The sequence below is a fragment of the Chrysochloris asiatica genome, unplaced genomic scaffold, assembly GCF_000296735.1.
Source record: "Chrysochloris asiatica unplaced genomic scaffold, ChrAsi1.0 scaffold00003, whole genome shotgun sequence".
In the NCBI taxonomy this organism is placed as follows: domain Eukaryota; kingdom Metazoa; phylum Chordata; class Mammalia; order Afrosoricida; family Chrysochloridae; genus Chrysochloris; species Chrysochloris asiatica.
The window spans coordinates 31,054,310-31,071,292 of NW_006408521.1; the positions used below are offsets into that span (position 1 = coordinate 31,054,310).

Genomic DNA, 16,983 nt, shown 5'->3' on the forward strand with positions numbered 1-16,983 from the left:
GTACTGTTGTGTTGGTTCCGACTCATGGGGACCCTATATAGTAGGGTTTCCAAGGAGTGGCTGGTTTGTTTGAACCACCAACTTTGTGGTTAGCAGTCCAGAGTTTACCCTAGAGCACCACATTAGGACCAGTATAGTGGACTTGATGTGGCACCTACCTGCTAGAAGAATCAGAAGGAAATGAATGTAGGGACCCTAGCACAGTAACTGACACTGAGTAAAAGCCCTGTCTGTCAGTTTGCCATACTGTGATGGCTTGTGTGTTGCTGTGATTCTGGAAGCTAGGCTCCAGGTATTTAAAATACAGCAGGGTCACCAACAGTAGACAGGTTTCAGCTGAGCTTCATATGAAGCCAGACTAGGAAGAATGAGAGCTAGACTACTTCAGTCACTGAAAACCTTATGAATAGATGGAACACTGTCAGCACCAGAATACTGAATATTGAAACATGATGTCAAGAGCACTAGAATATTGTCAGATACAGTGCTAGAAGATGCACCCCGCAGATTGGAAGGCACTCAAAATACGACTGGGGAAGAGCTGCCTCCTCAAAGTAGAGCTGACCGTGATGACACGAATGGAGTAAGCCTTTGGGACCTTCATTTGCTGATGGGATATAACTCAAAATTAAAGAGAAACAGTTGTAAACATCCATTAATTATGAGAACATGGAATGTACAAAATATGAAGCTAAGAAAATAGGAAATTGTTAAAAATGAAATGAAATGTACAAGCATTGATATTCTAGGCATTAGTGAGCTCAAATGGACTGGTATTGGTCATTTTGAATCTGACAATCACATAGTTTACTATGCCAGGAATAACAAATTGAAGAGGGATGGTGTTGTATTCAGCATCAAAAAGAACATAACAAGATCTGTCTTGAAGTACAATGCTATCTGTGATAGGATAATATCCATATGTCTACAAAAAGACCAGTTAATAGCACTATTATTCGAATGTATGCACCAACCACTAAAGCCATTGATGATGAAACTGAAGAATTCTACCAACTTCTTCAGTCTGAAACTGATCAAACATACAATCAAGATGTATTGATAATTATTGGTGATTGGAATGCAAAGGTTAGAAACAAAGAAGAAGGATCAGTAGTTGGAATATATGGTCTTGGTGATAGAAATGATGCTGGAAATCACATGACAGAATTTTGCAAGACCAATGACTTTCTTCATTGCAAATATCTTTTTAAAAATTACATAAAAGACAATTATATTCATGGACTTCATTAGATAGAATACACAGAAATGAAATTGACTATATCTGTGGAAAGAGATGGTGGAAAAGCTCCATCTCATCACCTCAAACAAGGCTAGGACAGACTGTGGAACAGATCATCAATTGCTCATATGAAGTTCAGGCTGAAGCTGAAGAAAATTAAAACGAGCGCATGAGAGTCAAAATATGACCTTGAACACATCCACCTGAATTTACAATCATCTGAAGCACAGATTTTATGCATTGGACACTGAAGAATGAAGACCAGAAGAGTTGTACATTGACATCAAGAACATCATACAGGAAGAAAGCCAAAGGTCATTAACAGGACAAGAAAGAAGGAAAAGACCAAAATGGATGTCAGGCGAGACTCTGAAACTTGCTCTCCAGTGAAGGAATAAATGAGGTAAAAGAAATGAACAGAAAAATTTAAAGGTTAGCTCGAGAAGACAAAGTCAAATATTATAATGAAATATGCAAAGACCTGGAGTTAGAAATCCCAAAGGGAAGAACGTGCTCAGCATTACTCGAGGGAACTGAAGAAAAAACTCAAGCCTCCACTTGCAATATTGAAGGATTCTAGGGAGTCCTGGTGTGGTGCTGAGGGTTAATGTGCTGGACTGGAAAGTCAGCTTGAACCACAAGGTCGGCGATTCAAACTCACCAGTCATTTCTCAGAAACCCTACAAAGGGTTGCTATGAGTCTGTACTGACTCTATGGTACCTAACAAAAACAACAACATAAGCCTTGATCCAGAAAGAGCACTGCAATGGGAGTCAGAAGAACTCAATTCGAGATCTAACTTTGTCATTATACTCTTGCTGTGTGACTTTGGGCTGCTAAACTTTCTGGTTGCCATTTCTTCTAGGACAAAAGAGATGAGAGTTTATAAGTTCAACACCCACCCCATGAGATAAGATGAATTCTCTGGGAACATTTGGAATGGTGTCTGATAGATCTCCCAGCCTGGTCTTGGAGTTCATCATGCTCGTTAATGTAGCAAAGAAAGCCAGAGGACTTTATCTGGGAAAGCATTTATTCATCTTAGTGACATCCTGAGGGATTGACTCATTTAATCATTTTATCAACCAAGAGATGGGTACAACTAGCATTTCCATTTTAGAGAAGAAGAAAATAAAGCACATAGAGGTTAAGTAAATCTCCAAGATCACACAGCTAATAAGTAGCAAAGATTTGAATCAGGCTGCCTGAGTCCAGAGCCTGTGCTTAGTCTGATCCAGTAACCCCTGTTGTCTCAGCTTGACCATGGAACTGCATTTCTAAACAACTTCTCATTTATGCTTCTAAAGAGCATAAATGAGTTACAAGTCCATTCCGACTCACAGCAATCCTATAGGCAGAGTATAACTGCTCCATAGGGTTCCCAAGGCTATAAAACTTTACATCTTTCTCCCTCAGAGCAGCTAAGTAGGTTTGAACCACTAACCTTTTGGTTAGCAGCTGAGCACTTAACCACTGTGCCACCAGGGCTCTGTTCCATGGAACACACTTGGGGCAAATCCAGGGTAGAGACACTCTGGAATTTTTTCCATCTGCACGATCTGTGGCTCTAGTATTGCAAACAGAGTTACTGGTATGGCACTGTAGGATAGATAAGCACTGGATTGCTAACTGCAAGGGCCATGGTAGACACCCAGCAGCTGCTCCTTGGAAATCCTACACAGGGTTGCTATGAGTTGGAACCAACTTGATTGTTGTTGTTAAGTGCCTTCGAGTCGGTTCTGATCCATAGCGACACTGTATAGGGTTTCTGAAGAGCATCTGGTGGGTTTGAATAGTTCCAACTTTGTGGTTCAAACTGACTTTGCAGTCCAGTGCATTAACCTGCAGCACCACCCAACCGACTTGATAGCCCTCAGCAACACCACAGTACTACAGACACCACTGATGTGTGTGATCCATCCACGGATTGTGCGTTCTAACAGGGCTGGCCTCCGGTGAGTCAGAGAGGCCTGAAGGAGCCAGCATTGGAGAAGGGCTGGCGGGAGCAGGACCTTGCAGCCCTCAGCATCCAGGGAGGAGCCCATGCCCCATGGGGCTGCTGAGAGCATGTTCCTGGGGGAGGCTGACTGAGCTGACTTAGCCCTCTCTGGTGCTGACTTTCTGTGACCCTGGGGGCTGGTAAACTAGCAGAGAAGATCGGGAGAGACAGGGTAAGAGAAAGGGCTTGTAGCACTAGGGTTCCCAGGCTTTCCTGGAGGGGGTGCCTGGCAGAGAGGCACTAAAGGGTCATCAGCCAGTGCTCCCCCTTCTCTAGTTCTAAACTGCCCTCAAGCCTCTAGCTCATGATCCCCAAGACTATATTCTAAGCCCCGTGGCCTAGGTCACCGCTTTGCACCCAAATATTATCATCTTGGATGGCAGAGAATCAGACAAGCTTGTGCGTGACTGTGTCGCCTGTGGCTGAACCCTCAGGCACATTCAGCACAAGCCTGGTCTTTGCAAAGTGCAAGCGTCCAGGTAGGTGGCCCAGGCAGACGTGGTCAGATCCTGCACTTCAGAACAAATCACACCACTCTACAAAGTGGCTTTGCAAAGTCCACCATTCTGGGTACTGTCTGCCCGGGACAAAACACAGAGTTGTACATCTGGAAAAACAACGGTGGGTGTCCTACTCTTTACATGGGATCAAACATTTACCCCCTTTTCAGCGAGGTTGTTTTAATTTCTCATCACGGGAAATCTTTAGGTAAAAGCCTAGCTGCTCTGGGGCAGGAGGGCGTATGGAAGGGTCTCTGATGGTGCCCCCCAGTCCACTCTTGGGGGCTGCTGACTTGCTTGGGCTGTCCTCCCTAGCTTACCATCTAGAAATCTGGGGTCTCACCAAACTTCTACACAGTTCATATTTCAACACATTTCCAAGCATTTCAAACATGAGGCTCTTTTTCTAAAGGATCTAAGCAGAGAATCCTGTTACAATGGAAATAGCTTTAATTCCAGGTCACAATTTAAGTCATTTCGAAAGGCTCCTAGTCCTTGGGACCTGGGGCAGTGGGGTGGTGGGGTGGTTTACACAGATGATGGAGGTAGGGAGGACTGTCCAATAAGCAAGATATGCATGGGCTTACTTGTGTACTGACTAGGTATTCCGTCCCTGTCTGAGACTGTAAATTTGTAGCAAGGCTTTGATTCTGTAGGAAGGTGCTATGGGCCTGGAAGACAGACAGATAGATGCCAATCATACCCGGAAGCAGAACCTTTGATATGGTGAAAGAATGCACAATTATTCACTATAGATTAATTAGTAAGTACAAGTAAGTCTGTGCTTATCTTACTTATTGGGAACTCTGACATTAGATGCTAACCTTTCGGTAAGCAATCCAATGTGGCGCTGTGGGTTAATGCGCTGGACTGCAAAGTCGTTTGAACCTCAAGGGCAGTGGTTCAAGCTCACCATCTACTCCTTGGAAACCCTGTACAGGGTTGCTATGGGTCGGAACCGACTCGACAGCACTTAACAACAACAACAACAACACTAGGACTCCTTACAGAAGGAAAGTGTGCAGAGCACGAGGCTGCGCAAAGTGTTCTGGGGATCCAGGAGGCTTCTAGGAGGACGGCCTTGGGAGTGGAATGAGTCCTCAGTAAGAGGACTAACACCAACCAAGGGGTGGGGGCCTTACTGGGAGTGGCTGCAGGGCTATGGAGAGGGTGGAGTTCCAGGTGCCCCTCACAGGCCTTGGTGCTTAGGGACACTCCAACATTCCTGTAGGCGGTGGGGCTACTCTGAGGGCCTGTACAAAACCCCTTTCCTGGGTGTCTCTGGGCCAAAGGAGATGGAAATATTCTACTGACTGGCTTCCCCTGAGTACCACCAGATCACTTAGGGCATAAATTGAGCTGTCGTGGCTCTCTGCCTCAGTCTCCCCTATTAGAAACACTCTGGCCCAGGCTCAGAATGAGGACTGCAAGAACAAGGTGACCCTCTCACATCATGACTTTGGGTCCTAGGAAGCCCGATGCTTCCGGAAAGAATCTGTTTTGGTTGCAACATGAACCTTTCTCTTTACAATTGACCCTTGAACAACGTAGGTTTGAACAGTGTGAGCCCATTTGTTGTTGTTGTTAAGTGCCACAGAATCAGTTCCAACTCATAGCGACCTAGTATAGGGTTTCTGAGGAGTGACTGGTGAGTTTGAACCTCCAACCTTGTGGTCCTGCACTTATCCTACAGCACTTTCCCCTGTTACTATTGTGTTATTGCTTATAGCACTTGTTGTAATGTGCCGTGGAGTCGGTTCCGACCCATAGCGACCCTGTACAAGGTTTCCGAGGCTGTAAATCTTTATGGGAGGAGAAAGCCTCATCTTTCTCCTGCAGAACAGCTGGTAGTTTTGAACTGCTGACCCTGAGGTTCTCAGTCTGACTCGTAACCACGACACTACCAGAGCTCCTTGCTTATAGCACTACGTGATGCTAATCATCTTTCATCTCTACCTGAGCAGTTCATCTCTCCCATCCCTCCTAACTGAGAGACAGACTACACATGCAAAACACATCAGCATCTACACTGAACTCACTGCTAGAGCAACAAGGAAAAAAAACCCTCCTGTAAGTCTGGACTCCTGGTGTGGCCCTGTAGGAGAAACAATGGATTGTGAACCACAGGGTCGGCAGTTCAAACCCATCAGCTGTTCCTTGGACACCCTATACAGGGCTGTTATGAGTCAGAACTGACTTGATGGCACACAACAGTTAAAACCTGCGTTGTTCAAGGTCAAGAGCCAATACTGGGTCAAGCTCGAAAAATCCCACAGAGGAAAGCGGAACATCTGAGTAGTAGCACCACACCACATCACAATAGACTTAGTTTTCTAATCTGGGAAGTGGGATAACAGTGAGTGGGTCTGGGCGATGCAGAAAAGGAGGGGTGAGGAGATCCTTAACCTGCTCAGTACTGACCCCCTTGTTGGACTCAGACTACCTACCACAAAGAAAGCCATTGATCCCTGAAACCAGGTCTGTCATGGATAGTGAAATAAGAGAAACAAGCTCTGCTGTTTGGGCAGAAAAAAGTCTAGTCACACCCACCAGGAAGTGGCGGCTTGTATAAATGTCATTAACACGGCAAACAGTGAGTTAATCATTCTCAAACACTCTGTCTCACCCCCCCAGGGATATTTATTTTATCCACTGGACAAACACTGAAAACATGTATTTCACACACAGGAAGAAGGTAAATGGAGTCACTTATAAAAATTGTTAACCTGAGCCCCACAGTATAGCGCATGATTGTGAGGAAGATGAAAGCCTTCAACTTGTGGAGGCCACAGAACCATTAAATACGAACCGCAGAACCATGTTGCCCATTAAATTAATTTATGGAGTTAAAGAAATGCCTTTGCAACCCCTCTCGATACACACCCGGCCCTCAAGTGCCACGTTAAACGATCACCTGGGCCGGCACTCTGTATATTTTCCGTGACGCTCATCCAATCTGCTCCATGTACATTTAAAAGGAGCACAGAGCTTTGGACTGAGGCCACCATCAGGCAGAGGAAAGGCTGACTGGAAAGGCAGGGAGCCTGAAGGGCCCACATCTGGGTCTTCGCAGAGGAGCTGGCTGCTCTGAGCGTAAAACCAGTTGCACAATTTTGGATGCATGTGAATCCCCAGGAAACCCCAGACTCTGGGCCCATGTTTGTCTGTGGAGTCCAAGGAAGGCGATGCTGGTAAGTCAAGCAGAGCGGCAGATACGTGGGACTGTAAGGCAAGACTCAGGAGGGTCCCAGGGGCATGGGTTCAAGGGCGGGTACAGACAAGGGCAGGACTGCCCATGGCACACTAACATGGGCCCATGGCTGTGGGTAGCAGTGATGCTGAGTGAATGTTGCCTGTTTGGTGGCCGAGTGTGAACTGCGATGCTGGATGGCAGTGGCCAGGTCATAGCCATTCCAAATTCAGCTGGTCTCTCAGACAAGAAGAGCACAGATGACAAAGTTCTAGTTCTGCACTGCCCTCTCCTTCCTCCCACACCCCCTACCCCAACCTCAGCGTGAATCACCACACCTGGCTTTGAGGTGGCCTGTACATGCTAATAAGGTAAGGAGGCCCCTCCCCTTGCAGACCCCACTTAGTGGCTCTCCAGCCACCAGCAGCAGCACTGAGACCCCACAACCCCACTGAGTCTGATCCAAATTCAGGAGTCCTGTGCAAAGTCTGACCCTAAGAGATAAGATGCTATCGGCTTCCTCCTCCGGATGATTCAGAAGACAGCATTTCCACAGCGCCCAACTGCACATGCCTTGGCCCCAGCAGAGCAGGGAGGCCCAGGCTGACCTGAGCCATAAATCCTAACTGGAGAAAGCTCCCTCCCACTCTCTGCCCCCTCCTCCAGTAGATTCGTCCATTTATTTAACTTCTTGGGAAATATATAAAGAAAAATGAAAGCTCTGCCTACAGCCATCAATTGAGCTAGAATCAAGCGAATAAATATCCTTTAAGGAAGAAAATTAATATTGATCTGAAAAAGAGGAACTTCTAGCTTGAAGGAGATCTATCACTGGGGTACCTTTTAGAAAAAAATTTAACTCTCAACCACTAATAATCAAACTCCTGCTCACTGGCGAGACTATGGGAGCATTTGTTTTCTATGGGAGTCCCTAGGTGGAGCAAACAATCGACTTGGCTGCTAACCAAGAAGTGCCTTGGAAGAAAGACCTGGTGATCTACTTCCAAAAATTCAACCACTGAAAACTCTGTGGGAGTATAGTTCTCCTCTGACATACATGGGGTTGCTACAAGTTGGAATTGACTCAACAGAAAATGGTTTGTCTTCCTAAATACTTAGGAAAAAGAGTTATTACAGTTAGCAATTTGGTCCGTATTTGAACATTTTTATTGCCAAGCATTATGATACAGATTTATAAAAGATTAGAGCAATAAGAGACCTCCTGAGTCAGTACGGAGCATTTCAGAAGTTAACAAAATACTGATACATGTTCTCCCACTCAATCCTTTTAAAGAAGCTTGTGAGAAAGTTTTCTTTATCCCCATTTTACAGATGAGGAAACTGGGGCTCAGAGAGGTACAGCAATTTCCCTAAGCTCACACAGCTAGCAAGTGGGGCACTGAGATTTTACCCCAACTCATCCTGGTTGTAATAAAACATTATACCATACCTGCCTCTCCTCAAGATTCTTGAGCCAGACTTCACAGTTGTTGTTGTTAAGTGCCGTTGAGTCAGTTTTGACCCATAGCGACCCTGTACAGGGTTTCCGAGGGTGTAAATCTTTACGGGAGTAGAAAGCCTCATCTTTCTCCCACGGAGCGGCTGGTAGTCTCGAACCACTGACCTTAAGGTTCACAGCCCGATTCGTAACCACTACGCTACCAGAGCTCTTCACAGTAGGTCTTATTTAACTAACAAATTCCATCTCCATTACAGCTAGGGGTGACCAGTAGTTAACTTTAAGTCGTTTGCACCTTGTAATAATAACAACAACATAGAGCTTAGCATTTACTGAATGTGTCCACTGTGCCAGGCATTGGCCTGTTGTCTCTACATAGGCCATTTCATTCCATTCTTGGCACCGGTCTCTCCTGATTATATAGTTGTGGAAACGGGGGCTCAGAGAAGTTAAGTAACTTGTCTGTGTTCACACAGCTAGTCAGAGGTTTGGGCTCAGGCAGCTGAGTATCCAGAGGCTATGTGAAGAGGACAGTGAACAGACTCACTGCAATAGTCCTTCTTGTTGTTGTTAAGTACCGTGGAGTCAGTTCCGACTCATAGCGACCCTGTACAGGGTTTCCGAGGCTGTAAATCTTTATGGAAGCAGAACGCCTCATCTTTCTCCCATGGAGCAGCTGGTAGTTTCGAACTGCTGACCCTGAGGTTCGCAGCATGATTTGTAACCACTATGCCAACAGTCCTAGGTCTGATCAAAGTAGAAAGACAAACAGCCTCAGGACATAGCTGTCGTTCTGTCTGTTCTTTACCACTGACTATTTGAACGTGGGCTTGTGTGCGTGCGTGCACATTTGCAGCTATAGATGTGTATATGAATATTTGCATTTCTAGGGGTTTATGTGAACAAACACAGGTGACTTGCAAATGCTGTTAAGCCCAGAGCTGATTCCAACCACGTCCCCTAAAGAATTCTGAGGAATAATTCTCCTGTGCCTATAGAACACCACATACAGAACCCCTTTAGCAGAAGGGGTTTGGAGCGGCATTTTGAAAACCTGAGCTTGTCTGAAAGGACTTCAGGTGAGCCTGAGGCCCTGGTACCTCAGAGGGTGGGCCAGTCCAGGGGCGACCTCTCCCCAAGAGACACCACTCCCACCTGTCTGGTAGGAAACACCAGATCTTAGGACAAGTTTGCTAAGTCATAACATTGTATAGACAGTCTCCTTCACAAATGGACAGACTCCCAGACAGGCAGACACACACTTACCCGGCAGTATTCATCGATGGGCTTCAGTCTCTTCACAGCTACATCCCGGATGTGGCTTCTCCGGAAGAGGATCTTGCCTAAAAGAGAAATGATCATGAGCTGGGTTGTTTCAGGCAAATCTGTCAAAGGGGCCAGGAACCCCATCTCTCACTCCCTTGTGTCTTGGCCCCCAGCTCCTTAGACCACTTTGGCCCAATGTCAAGGAGACAAGAGAGTAGTGGTCACCTCTCCTGAGGGGCAGCAGACGTTCAAGGCTGAGGGCCTGAGACCTCTCTGGCAGAGGAGAAACTTTGGAGGCAGCCATCTTGGGCTTCCATAAACAACTTGACCAATTTACCTTGTCTGGGTCTAAGGTAGGATCAATGATCTGACATAGGCGTGGCTCTCAAGTGACCTCACAAATAAACATGAAGGATGGCCCAGCCTACACACTGATTTTTGTTTTCAGGCCCCTCCTTCCTTGAGAAATCTGCATTTGTTTCTACCAGCCAGGCAGGAATTCCTATTCTTAGTTTAGGTGGGTGGCTATTTCTAGGGCAGCACAAGCTAAAAGAAGCCTGGCTGCCCCAGCCTGACTGTTCCCCAGACTCTGGCACTGGCCAGCTGGGCTGGCAAATCCTTCTATAGGTTGGGGCTGGGTGGTAGGAGATGCTAGCCCCTCAAAACTTATCAGCAGCCACTTCCAAGCTTGGCAAACTCAGTGAAAACAAATAGTTCAATGCATAGTCCTTTACAGTTGTTAAATTTAGAATCCAAACTCCTCAATCTGATGGTCACAGCTTTCCACAGCTGACATTTCTAGAGCCAGTGACATCAATATCCAGGGCCTACGTCTCCTTCCAGAAGATCTTCCTTAACTGGCTGAGCTGGGGGTAATCTCTCTCTGCAGGACATCCACATACTCTGTCTTCTCCTGAGGTCCTCGCCAGAGTTCTGGTGTGGCATTGAGGGTTAATGCACTGGGCTGCAAAGTTGCAAGGTCAGTGGTTCAAGCTCATCAGCCGCTCCTCAAAAACTCTACACAAGGTCACTGTGAGTCGGAATCGACTCAACGGCACTTAACACCACCACCACCAAGGTTCTCACCGTATTCTGCTGTGTGTTAGTGAGCTAGTTATTGGGCAGCCCCCCCCCCCCGGGCCTGTCAGATTCATCTAAAATCCATGGAACCTGGCCCATGGTTAAGTGCTTACTTCAGAGCTGTAACAACCACTATCCAAACCCAACCCAAATGAAGCCTACTGCCATCAAGTAGATTCTAACGCACAGTGACTTTACAGGACAGAGTAGAACTGCCCCATCGGAGGCTGGAAATCTTCACAGAAGCAAACTGCCTCATCTTTCTCCCTTGGAGCAGATGCCGGATTCCAGGTGCCACCCTTTCAGTTCATGTGCCAATGCTTAACCAATGTTTCTTTCCATTGTCCAAGGCCAACAATTTGCCTCTGAAGAGTCTCCCTCCTCCATTCTCAGTTCTTTTAGTTTGAAGAGAGCTAACCATAGCCCCTAGCAACAAGGCTAGGCATGTGACCCAGCCTAGTGAGCCAGAGTCACAGCGACTGGCTCAGGGATGGGATGGGGACCCAATATTGGCCAATGAGAGTCAGCCCGGAGGCTTCTGCCAGTGCCCTATATCTTCTACGGTTGTTAGACTGCTAGGTCGAAAGCCTATTGCTGCCGAGTCAGTTCCAGCTTACAGAGAGCTTGTAGGGCAGAATAATTCTGCCCCCATCGGGTTTGAACTGCCAAACTTTAGGTTAGCTGCTGAGTGCTTAATAACTGCACCATCAAGGCATCTTAAGGAGCTTCTAGTCAATTTTATTATTGCCTAAGGAAAAAATCCACTGAGAAGAAGGAACCATGGCTGGGACCTGGTAGGTGCTCAACAAATGCTTCTTGAGTGATTGCAAAGAAGAACCCAGTCATGGCAAGATGCAGATTCCTTCAACACTGAGCAGATGGACAGAGTTCCTGAATCTAGGGTCTGCCTGCATAAAACAATACAATTCTCTTTCTTAACGTGAACCAGTTAGGAATGCATTTCCATCACTTGCCCTAAAGAAGTTTTAATTAATGTAATTTCACTGTATGTGAACAAATACATGTACTACATGTCAGTCCACATGAGCTGCTTCTGGCCAGTCCAAGTGAAGTCATAAGGAAGTCCACTACCTCAGTTTAGATGTTCCCCCCATAAGCAGATCCCAAGATTTGAGTGCAAGCTATTTACTTGAGAGATGATCCCAGAAACTACCACTGGGAGTGGGGAAGGAAGAGAAGGAATGGAAGTATTACCAGGTTAGTTAATTTCTGTGGGCAATTGGAGCGCAGTGCTGTTAGGAAATTCTGGGAAATGATGTAGAACACAATTTGGAAGTAGCCCCACTAAGGGAAGTTATTTATCTACCAACTAAATAAATATCTAGGATATTTATCTACTAACTCCCCATGGTTGTCACTGAGGACTACATCCAAGGTCATTAACTCTATGGCCCTCTGACTAAGTGTGCTTCCATGGGCAAAATAAAGCCCTCCGGTCACCTTGTTTAAGTGCTGCCAACAGTAACCCTGTATAGGGTTTCCAGGGAGCAGCTGGTAGGTTTAATTCACCAACCTTGAGGTTAGTGGTTCTGTGTTTATCCTACAGCACTATACCAGGGCTCCCCGCTCAGGTCACCTTTGTTTGTTACGTGCTGTTGAGTGCGTTCCGACTCATAGCAATTCTATGCACAACAGAGCAGAACGAAACCCTGCCCGGTTCTGCGCCAGCCTCACAATTGTTATGCTTCATTCAGCCCATTGCTCTGGCCACCTAGTTCCAGTAAAACAGCCTATGGTAGGTAGAGGGGAGGGGGGTAGTGGGGAAGGCCTGTGAGGGAGCAATGAAAGCAGCTGCTACAACCATCCCTGACTTCCCTGTCACCAGAGGCACAAAGTCACCAGCCCTGCTTAAGTCAGTCAGTGGAACATCAACTGCAACACCTTATGTGTGACTTGTTTCCTATCTGTATCTCTCATCTCTCCAAATACCGCAGCCCATTCCTCCTGTCTCCGCCACACTGCACTTAGCACGGGGTTTTATATACAGCAGATACTCAGCACATCCTCCCTGGTTCATTCACTTTCTTCTCCTAGAATGTTCCTCAAGCCAGCATGCCCTCCTTTTATTTCTGAAGTCTAGAAGAGGAGCCAGCTCCATGTCAGAGAGACAACACTTTGCAGACTGAACAGTATCATTAAGATAAATCGGCTCTGCCTGCCGTGTATTCTTCTTGAAAGGAGATAAAACATGATTTATCGAGACTCTGGAGCCGGCTGCCTTTAAGTTGGGGGAAGATGTCACAGATTTGGTATTCCCTGCCTCTTTGCCTCCTACCCTTTTATGGTTGTCACTTTATTGCTTGCACAGTGCAGGAGCATATGTGAGTGGCCATGGGGATGTTGTATAAAAATAAATGCATAGCATGACAAGTCCTGCTCTTAGGACGGACCAAATGACAAGCTGCTCTGGAGCTGGAATTCTGGGCCTTCTCCCGAAGCTGGTTATCTGTCAAGAGCTAGAGGCTGACTAAACCCAGTGGTATGGATTGAATTTTGTCTTCCAAAAAGATGTGTTGAAAGACTAATTTTTATGCTTGTGGTTATAATGCCATTTGGCAATGGCTTGTCTTCGTTACGCTAATGAGGAAAGATTAATGCAGCGCATATCTTGAGCTAATCTCATTGGAGATAACAGAAATGAAGCAAGCAAACTAGTACACGGCGGCAAGGGGAAAGAGACACTATGCCACATGGAGTCAAGGAATAAGGACCTCTTCCCACTGCCAACAAAGAGGCATGGTGGTGTAGTGGGTTATGTGTTGTGCTGCTAACCACAAGGTCAGTAGTTCAAAATTATTAGCTGCTCTGCGGAAAAAAGATGAGTGTTTCTGTTCCTGTAAAGATTTACAGCCTTGGAAAACCCATACAGAGTTGTTATGAGTTGGAACTGACTCGAAGACACATAACAATACGACAACCCAAAGCCAACAGCTAGAAGGCCTTCCCTACATCTGGTGCCCTGGGTTCAGATTCCCAGCCTCCTAGACTGTGAGACCATGTATGTCCGTTAGTGTGCTGTCCACTCTGGGAGCTTGAATGTTGCTGTGATGCTGCAAGTATGTCACTAGTGTTTCAAATCCCAGCAGGGACACCCATGGGGGACAGGTTTCAGAGGTGCTCCCAGACTAAGAACACACTAGGAAGAAGAACTAGGCAGTCCATTTCTGAGGGACTGGCTCCTGAAAACATTATGAATAGCAGCTAAACATTTTCTGATATACTGCCAGAAAGTGAGGCCTTCAGGTTGGAAGGCACTCAAAATACACCTGAGGAAGGGCTGTTTTCTCAAAGCAGAGTTGATCTTAATGATGCGGATGGAGCAAAGCTCTCAGGACCTTGATTTGCTGATGGGTCAAAAGGAGAAGAAATAGCTGCAAACATCCATTAATAATCAGAACATGGAATGTACAAAGTATGAATCTAGGAAAATTGGGAATTGTCAAAAAATGAAATGGAATGCACAAAGATCAATGTCCCAGGCATTAGTGAGTTGAAATGGACATGTTCTGGCCATTCTGGATTGGTTAATCATATGGTTTACTATGCTTGGAGTTACAGATTCAAGAAGCATGTGTCACATTCATCATCAAAAAGAACATTTCAAGACATAGAGCTTGAAGTACAATACTATCTGTGATAGGGTATTATCTATACACCTACAAGGAAGACCAGTTAATACAAGTATTATTCAAATCTGTGTACCAACCACCAAAGCCAAAGATTAAGAAATTGAAGAATTCTACGAACTTTCGTAGTCTGAAATTGATCAAGCATGCAATCAAGATGCACTGATAATTACTGGTGACTGGAATTCAAAAACTGGAAACAGGAAAGAGGGATCAGTAGTTGCAAAGTATGATCTTGGTGAAAGAGATGATGCTGGAGATCACATGACAGAGTTTTGTAAGACCTACAACTTATTCATTGCAAATACCTTTATCAAGAACATAAACTGTGGCAGAATTTTATAAGACCTACAACTTATTCATTGCAAATACCTTTATCAAGAACATAAACTGTGACTGTACACATGGATTTCTCCAGATGGAAGACACAGGAATCAAACTGACTACACCTGTGAGAAGAGATGAGTCAAAACAAGGTCAAGGGCTAACTGTGGAACAGACTATCAATTGAATTGCTCAGATGCAAGTTCAGGTTGAAGATGAAGAAAATTAAAACAACTCCACAAGAGTCAAAATATAACCTTGAGTATATCCTACCTGAATTTAGAGACCATCTCAAGAACAGACTTGATGCACTGAATACTAATGAAATAACACCAGAAAAGTTGTGGGATGACATCAAGATCATCATACATGAAGAAAGCAAAAGATCATTAAAATGACAGGAAAGAAAGACCAAAGTGGGTGTCAGAACAAACTCTGAAACTTGCTCTTGAAGGTAGAGTAGCTAAAGTGAATGAAAGAAATAAAGTAAAATATCTGATTAGAAAATTTCAAAGGACAGTTCAAGAAGATAAAGTATTATAATGAAATATGCAAAGACCTGCAATTAGAAAACCAAAAGGGAAGAACATGTTCTGCATTTCTCAAGCTGAAAGAACTAAAGAAACGTCAAACTTTGACTTGCAATTTTGAAGGATTCTATGAGCAAAATGGAGTCCTGGTGTGGCGCTGTAGGAAAAGCACAGAACCACAAGATCGGCTGTTCAAGCTGACCAGCTGCTCCTTGAAAACCCTATACAGATCACTATGGGAAGGAACTGACTTGACGGCACTTAACAAACAACAACAACAATGGGCAAAATATTGAATGGTGCACGAAGCATCAAAAGAAGACAGAAGGAATATGCAGAGTCACGAAACCAAAAAGAATGGAAAGACTGTCAACAATTTCAGCAGGTAGCGTATGATCAAGAGCCAGTGGTATTGAGGGAAGAAGTCCAAGCTGCACTGCAGTCATTAGCAACAAACAAGGCTCCAGGAATTGATGGAATACTAATTGAATTGTTTCAGCAAACTGATGCAGTGCTGGAAACACTAGTCTATGTCAAGAAATTTGGAAGACAGTTACCTGGCTAACTGATGGGAAGAGGTCCATATCTGTGCCCTTTTCAAAGAAAGGTGACCCAACAGAATGCAGAAATGATTGAACACTATCATTAATATAACACACAAGTAAAATTTTGCTGAAGATAATTCAAAAATGGTTGCAGCAGTACATCGACAGAGATGTGCCAGAAATTCAAGCTGGATTCAGAAGACGATACGGAATGAGGGATGTTATTGCTGACATAAGATAGATCTTGACTGAAAGCAGAGAATGCCAGAAAGATGTTTACTTGTGTTTTACTGACTATGTAAAAAGAATTCAACTATGGATCACAACAATCTATGGGTAACATTGCAAAGAATGGGGATTCCAGAACAGTTGTGTCCATGAAGAACCTGTACATAGACCAAGACACAGTCATTCAAATAGAACAAGAGGATACTACTTGGTTTAACATCCGAAAAGGTGTGTGTCAGGGTTGTATCCATACTTATTCAATCTGTATGCTGAGCAAATAATCTGAGAAGCTTGGCTATATGAAAAAGAATGTGACATCAGCATTGGATTAATAACCTGTGATATGCAGATGATACAACCTTTCTTGATGAAAATGAAGTGGACACGAAGCGCTTGCTGATGAAGATCAAAGAATATAGCCTTCAGTATGGATTGTACTTCAGTGTAAAGAAAACATAAATCCTCACAACTAGACCAATAAAAAGCATTATGATCAATGGAGAAAAGACTTAAATTGTCAAGGATTTCATTTTAATTTGATCCACAATCAATGCTCATGGAAGTGCCAGTTGAGCAAATCTGCTACAAAAGAACTCTTCTAGGTGTTAAAGAACAAGGTCACTTTGAGGACTAAGATGTGCCTGACCCAAGCCATGGTGTTTTCAGTCACCTCATATGCATGTGAAAGATGGACAATATGAATAAGTCTGACTGGAGAAGAATTGATAGCTTTGAATTATGGCGTTGGTGAAAATATTTAAAGTAACCATGGACTGCCAGAAGAACAAACAAATTTGTCTTGGAAGAAGTACAACAAGAATACCCCTTAGAAGTGAGGAAGGAGAGACTCTGTCTCAAATAGTTTGGACATATTGTCAGGAGGGACCAGTACCTGAAGAAGGGCACCATGTTTGGATCGTTCTGTTCTGAACAGGGTGACTATGAGCCACAGTAGAACAACAACGAACAAACTG

The 16,983-nt window shown here is 44.8% G+C and overlaps 1 protein-coding gene across 1 annotated transcript in view; it reads right to left on the reverse strand.

Moving 5' to 3' along the window:
- Positions 1–16,983, reverse strand: part of SH3PXD2A (SH3 and PX domains 2A) — a 261,997-nt gene that overhangs the window by 113,029 nt on the left and 131,985 nt on the right. The window contains exon 4 of the mRNA XM_006831315.1: positions 9,656–9,732. Coding sequence (XP_006831378.1) covers positions 9,656–9,732 — 77 coding nt within the window. The remainder of the gene's footprint in view (positions 1–9,655; positions 9,733–16,983) is intronic.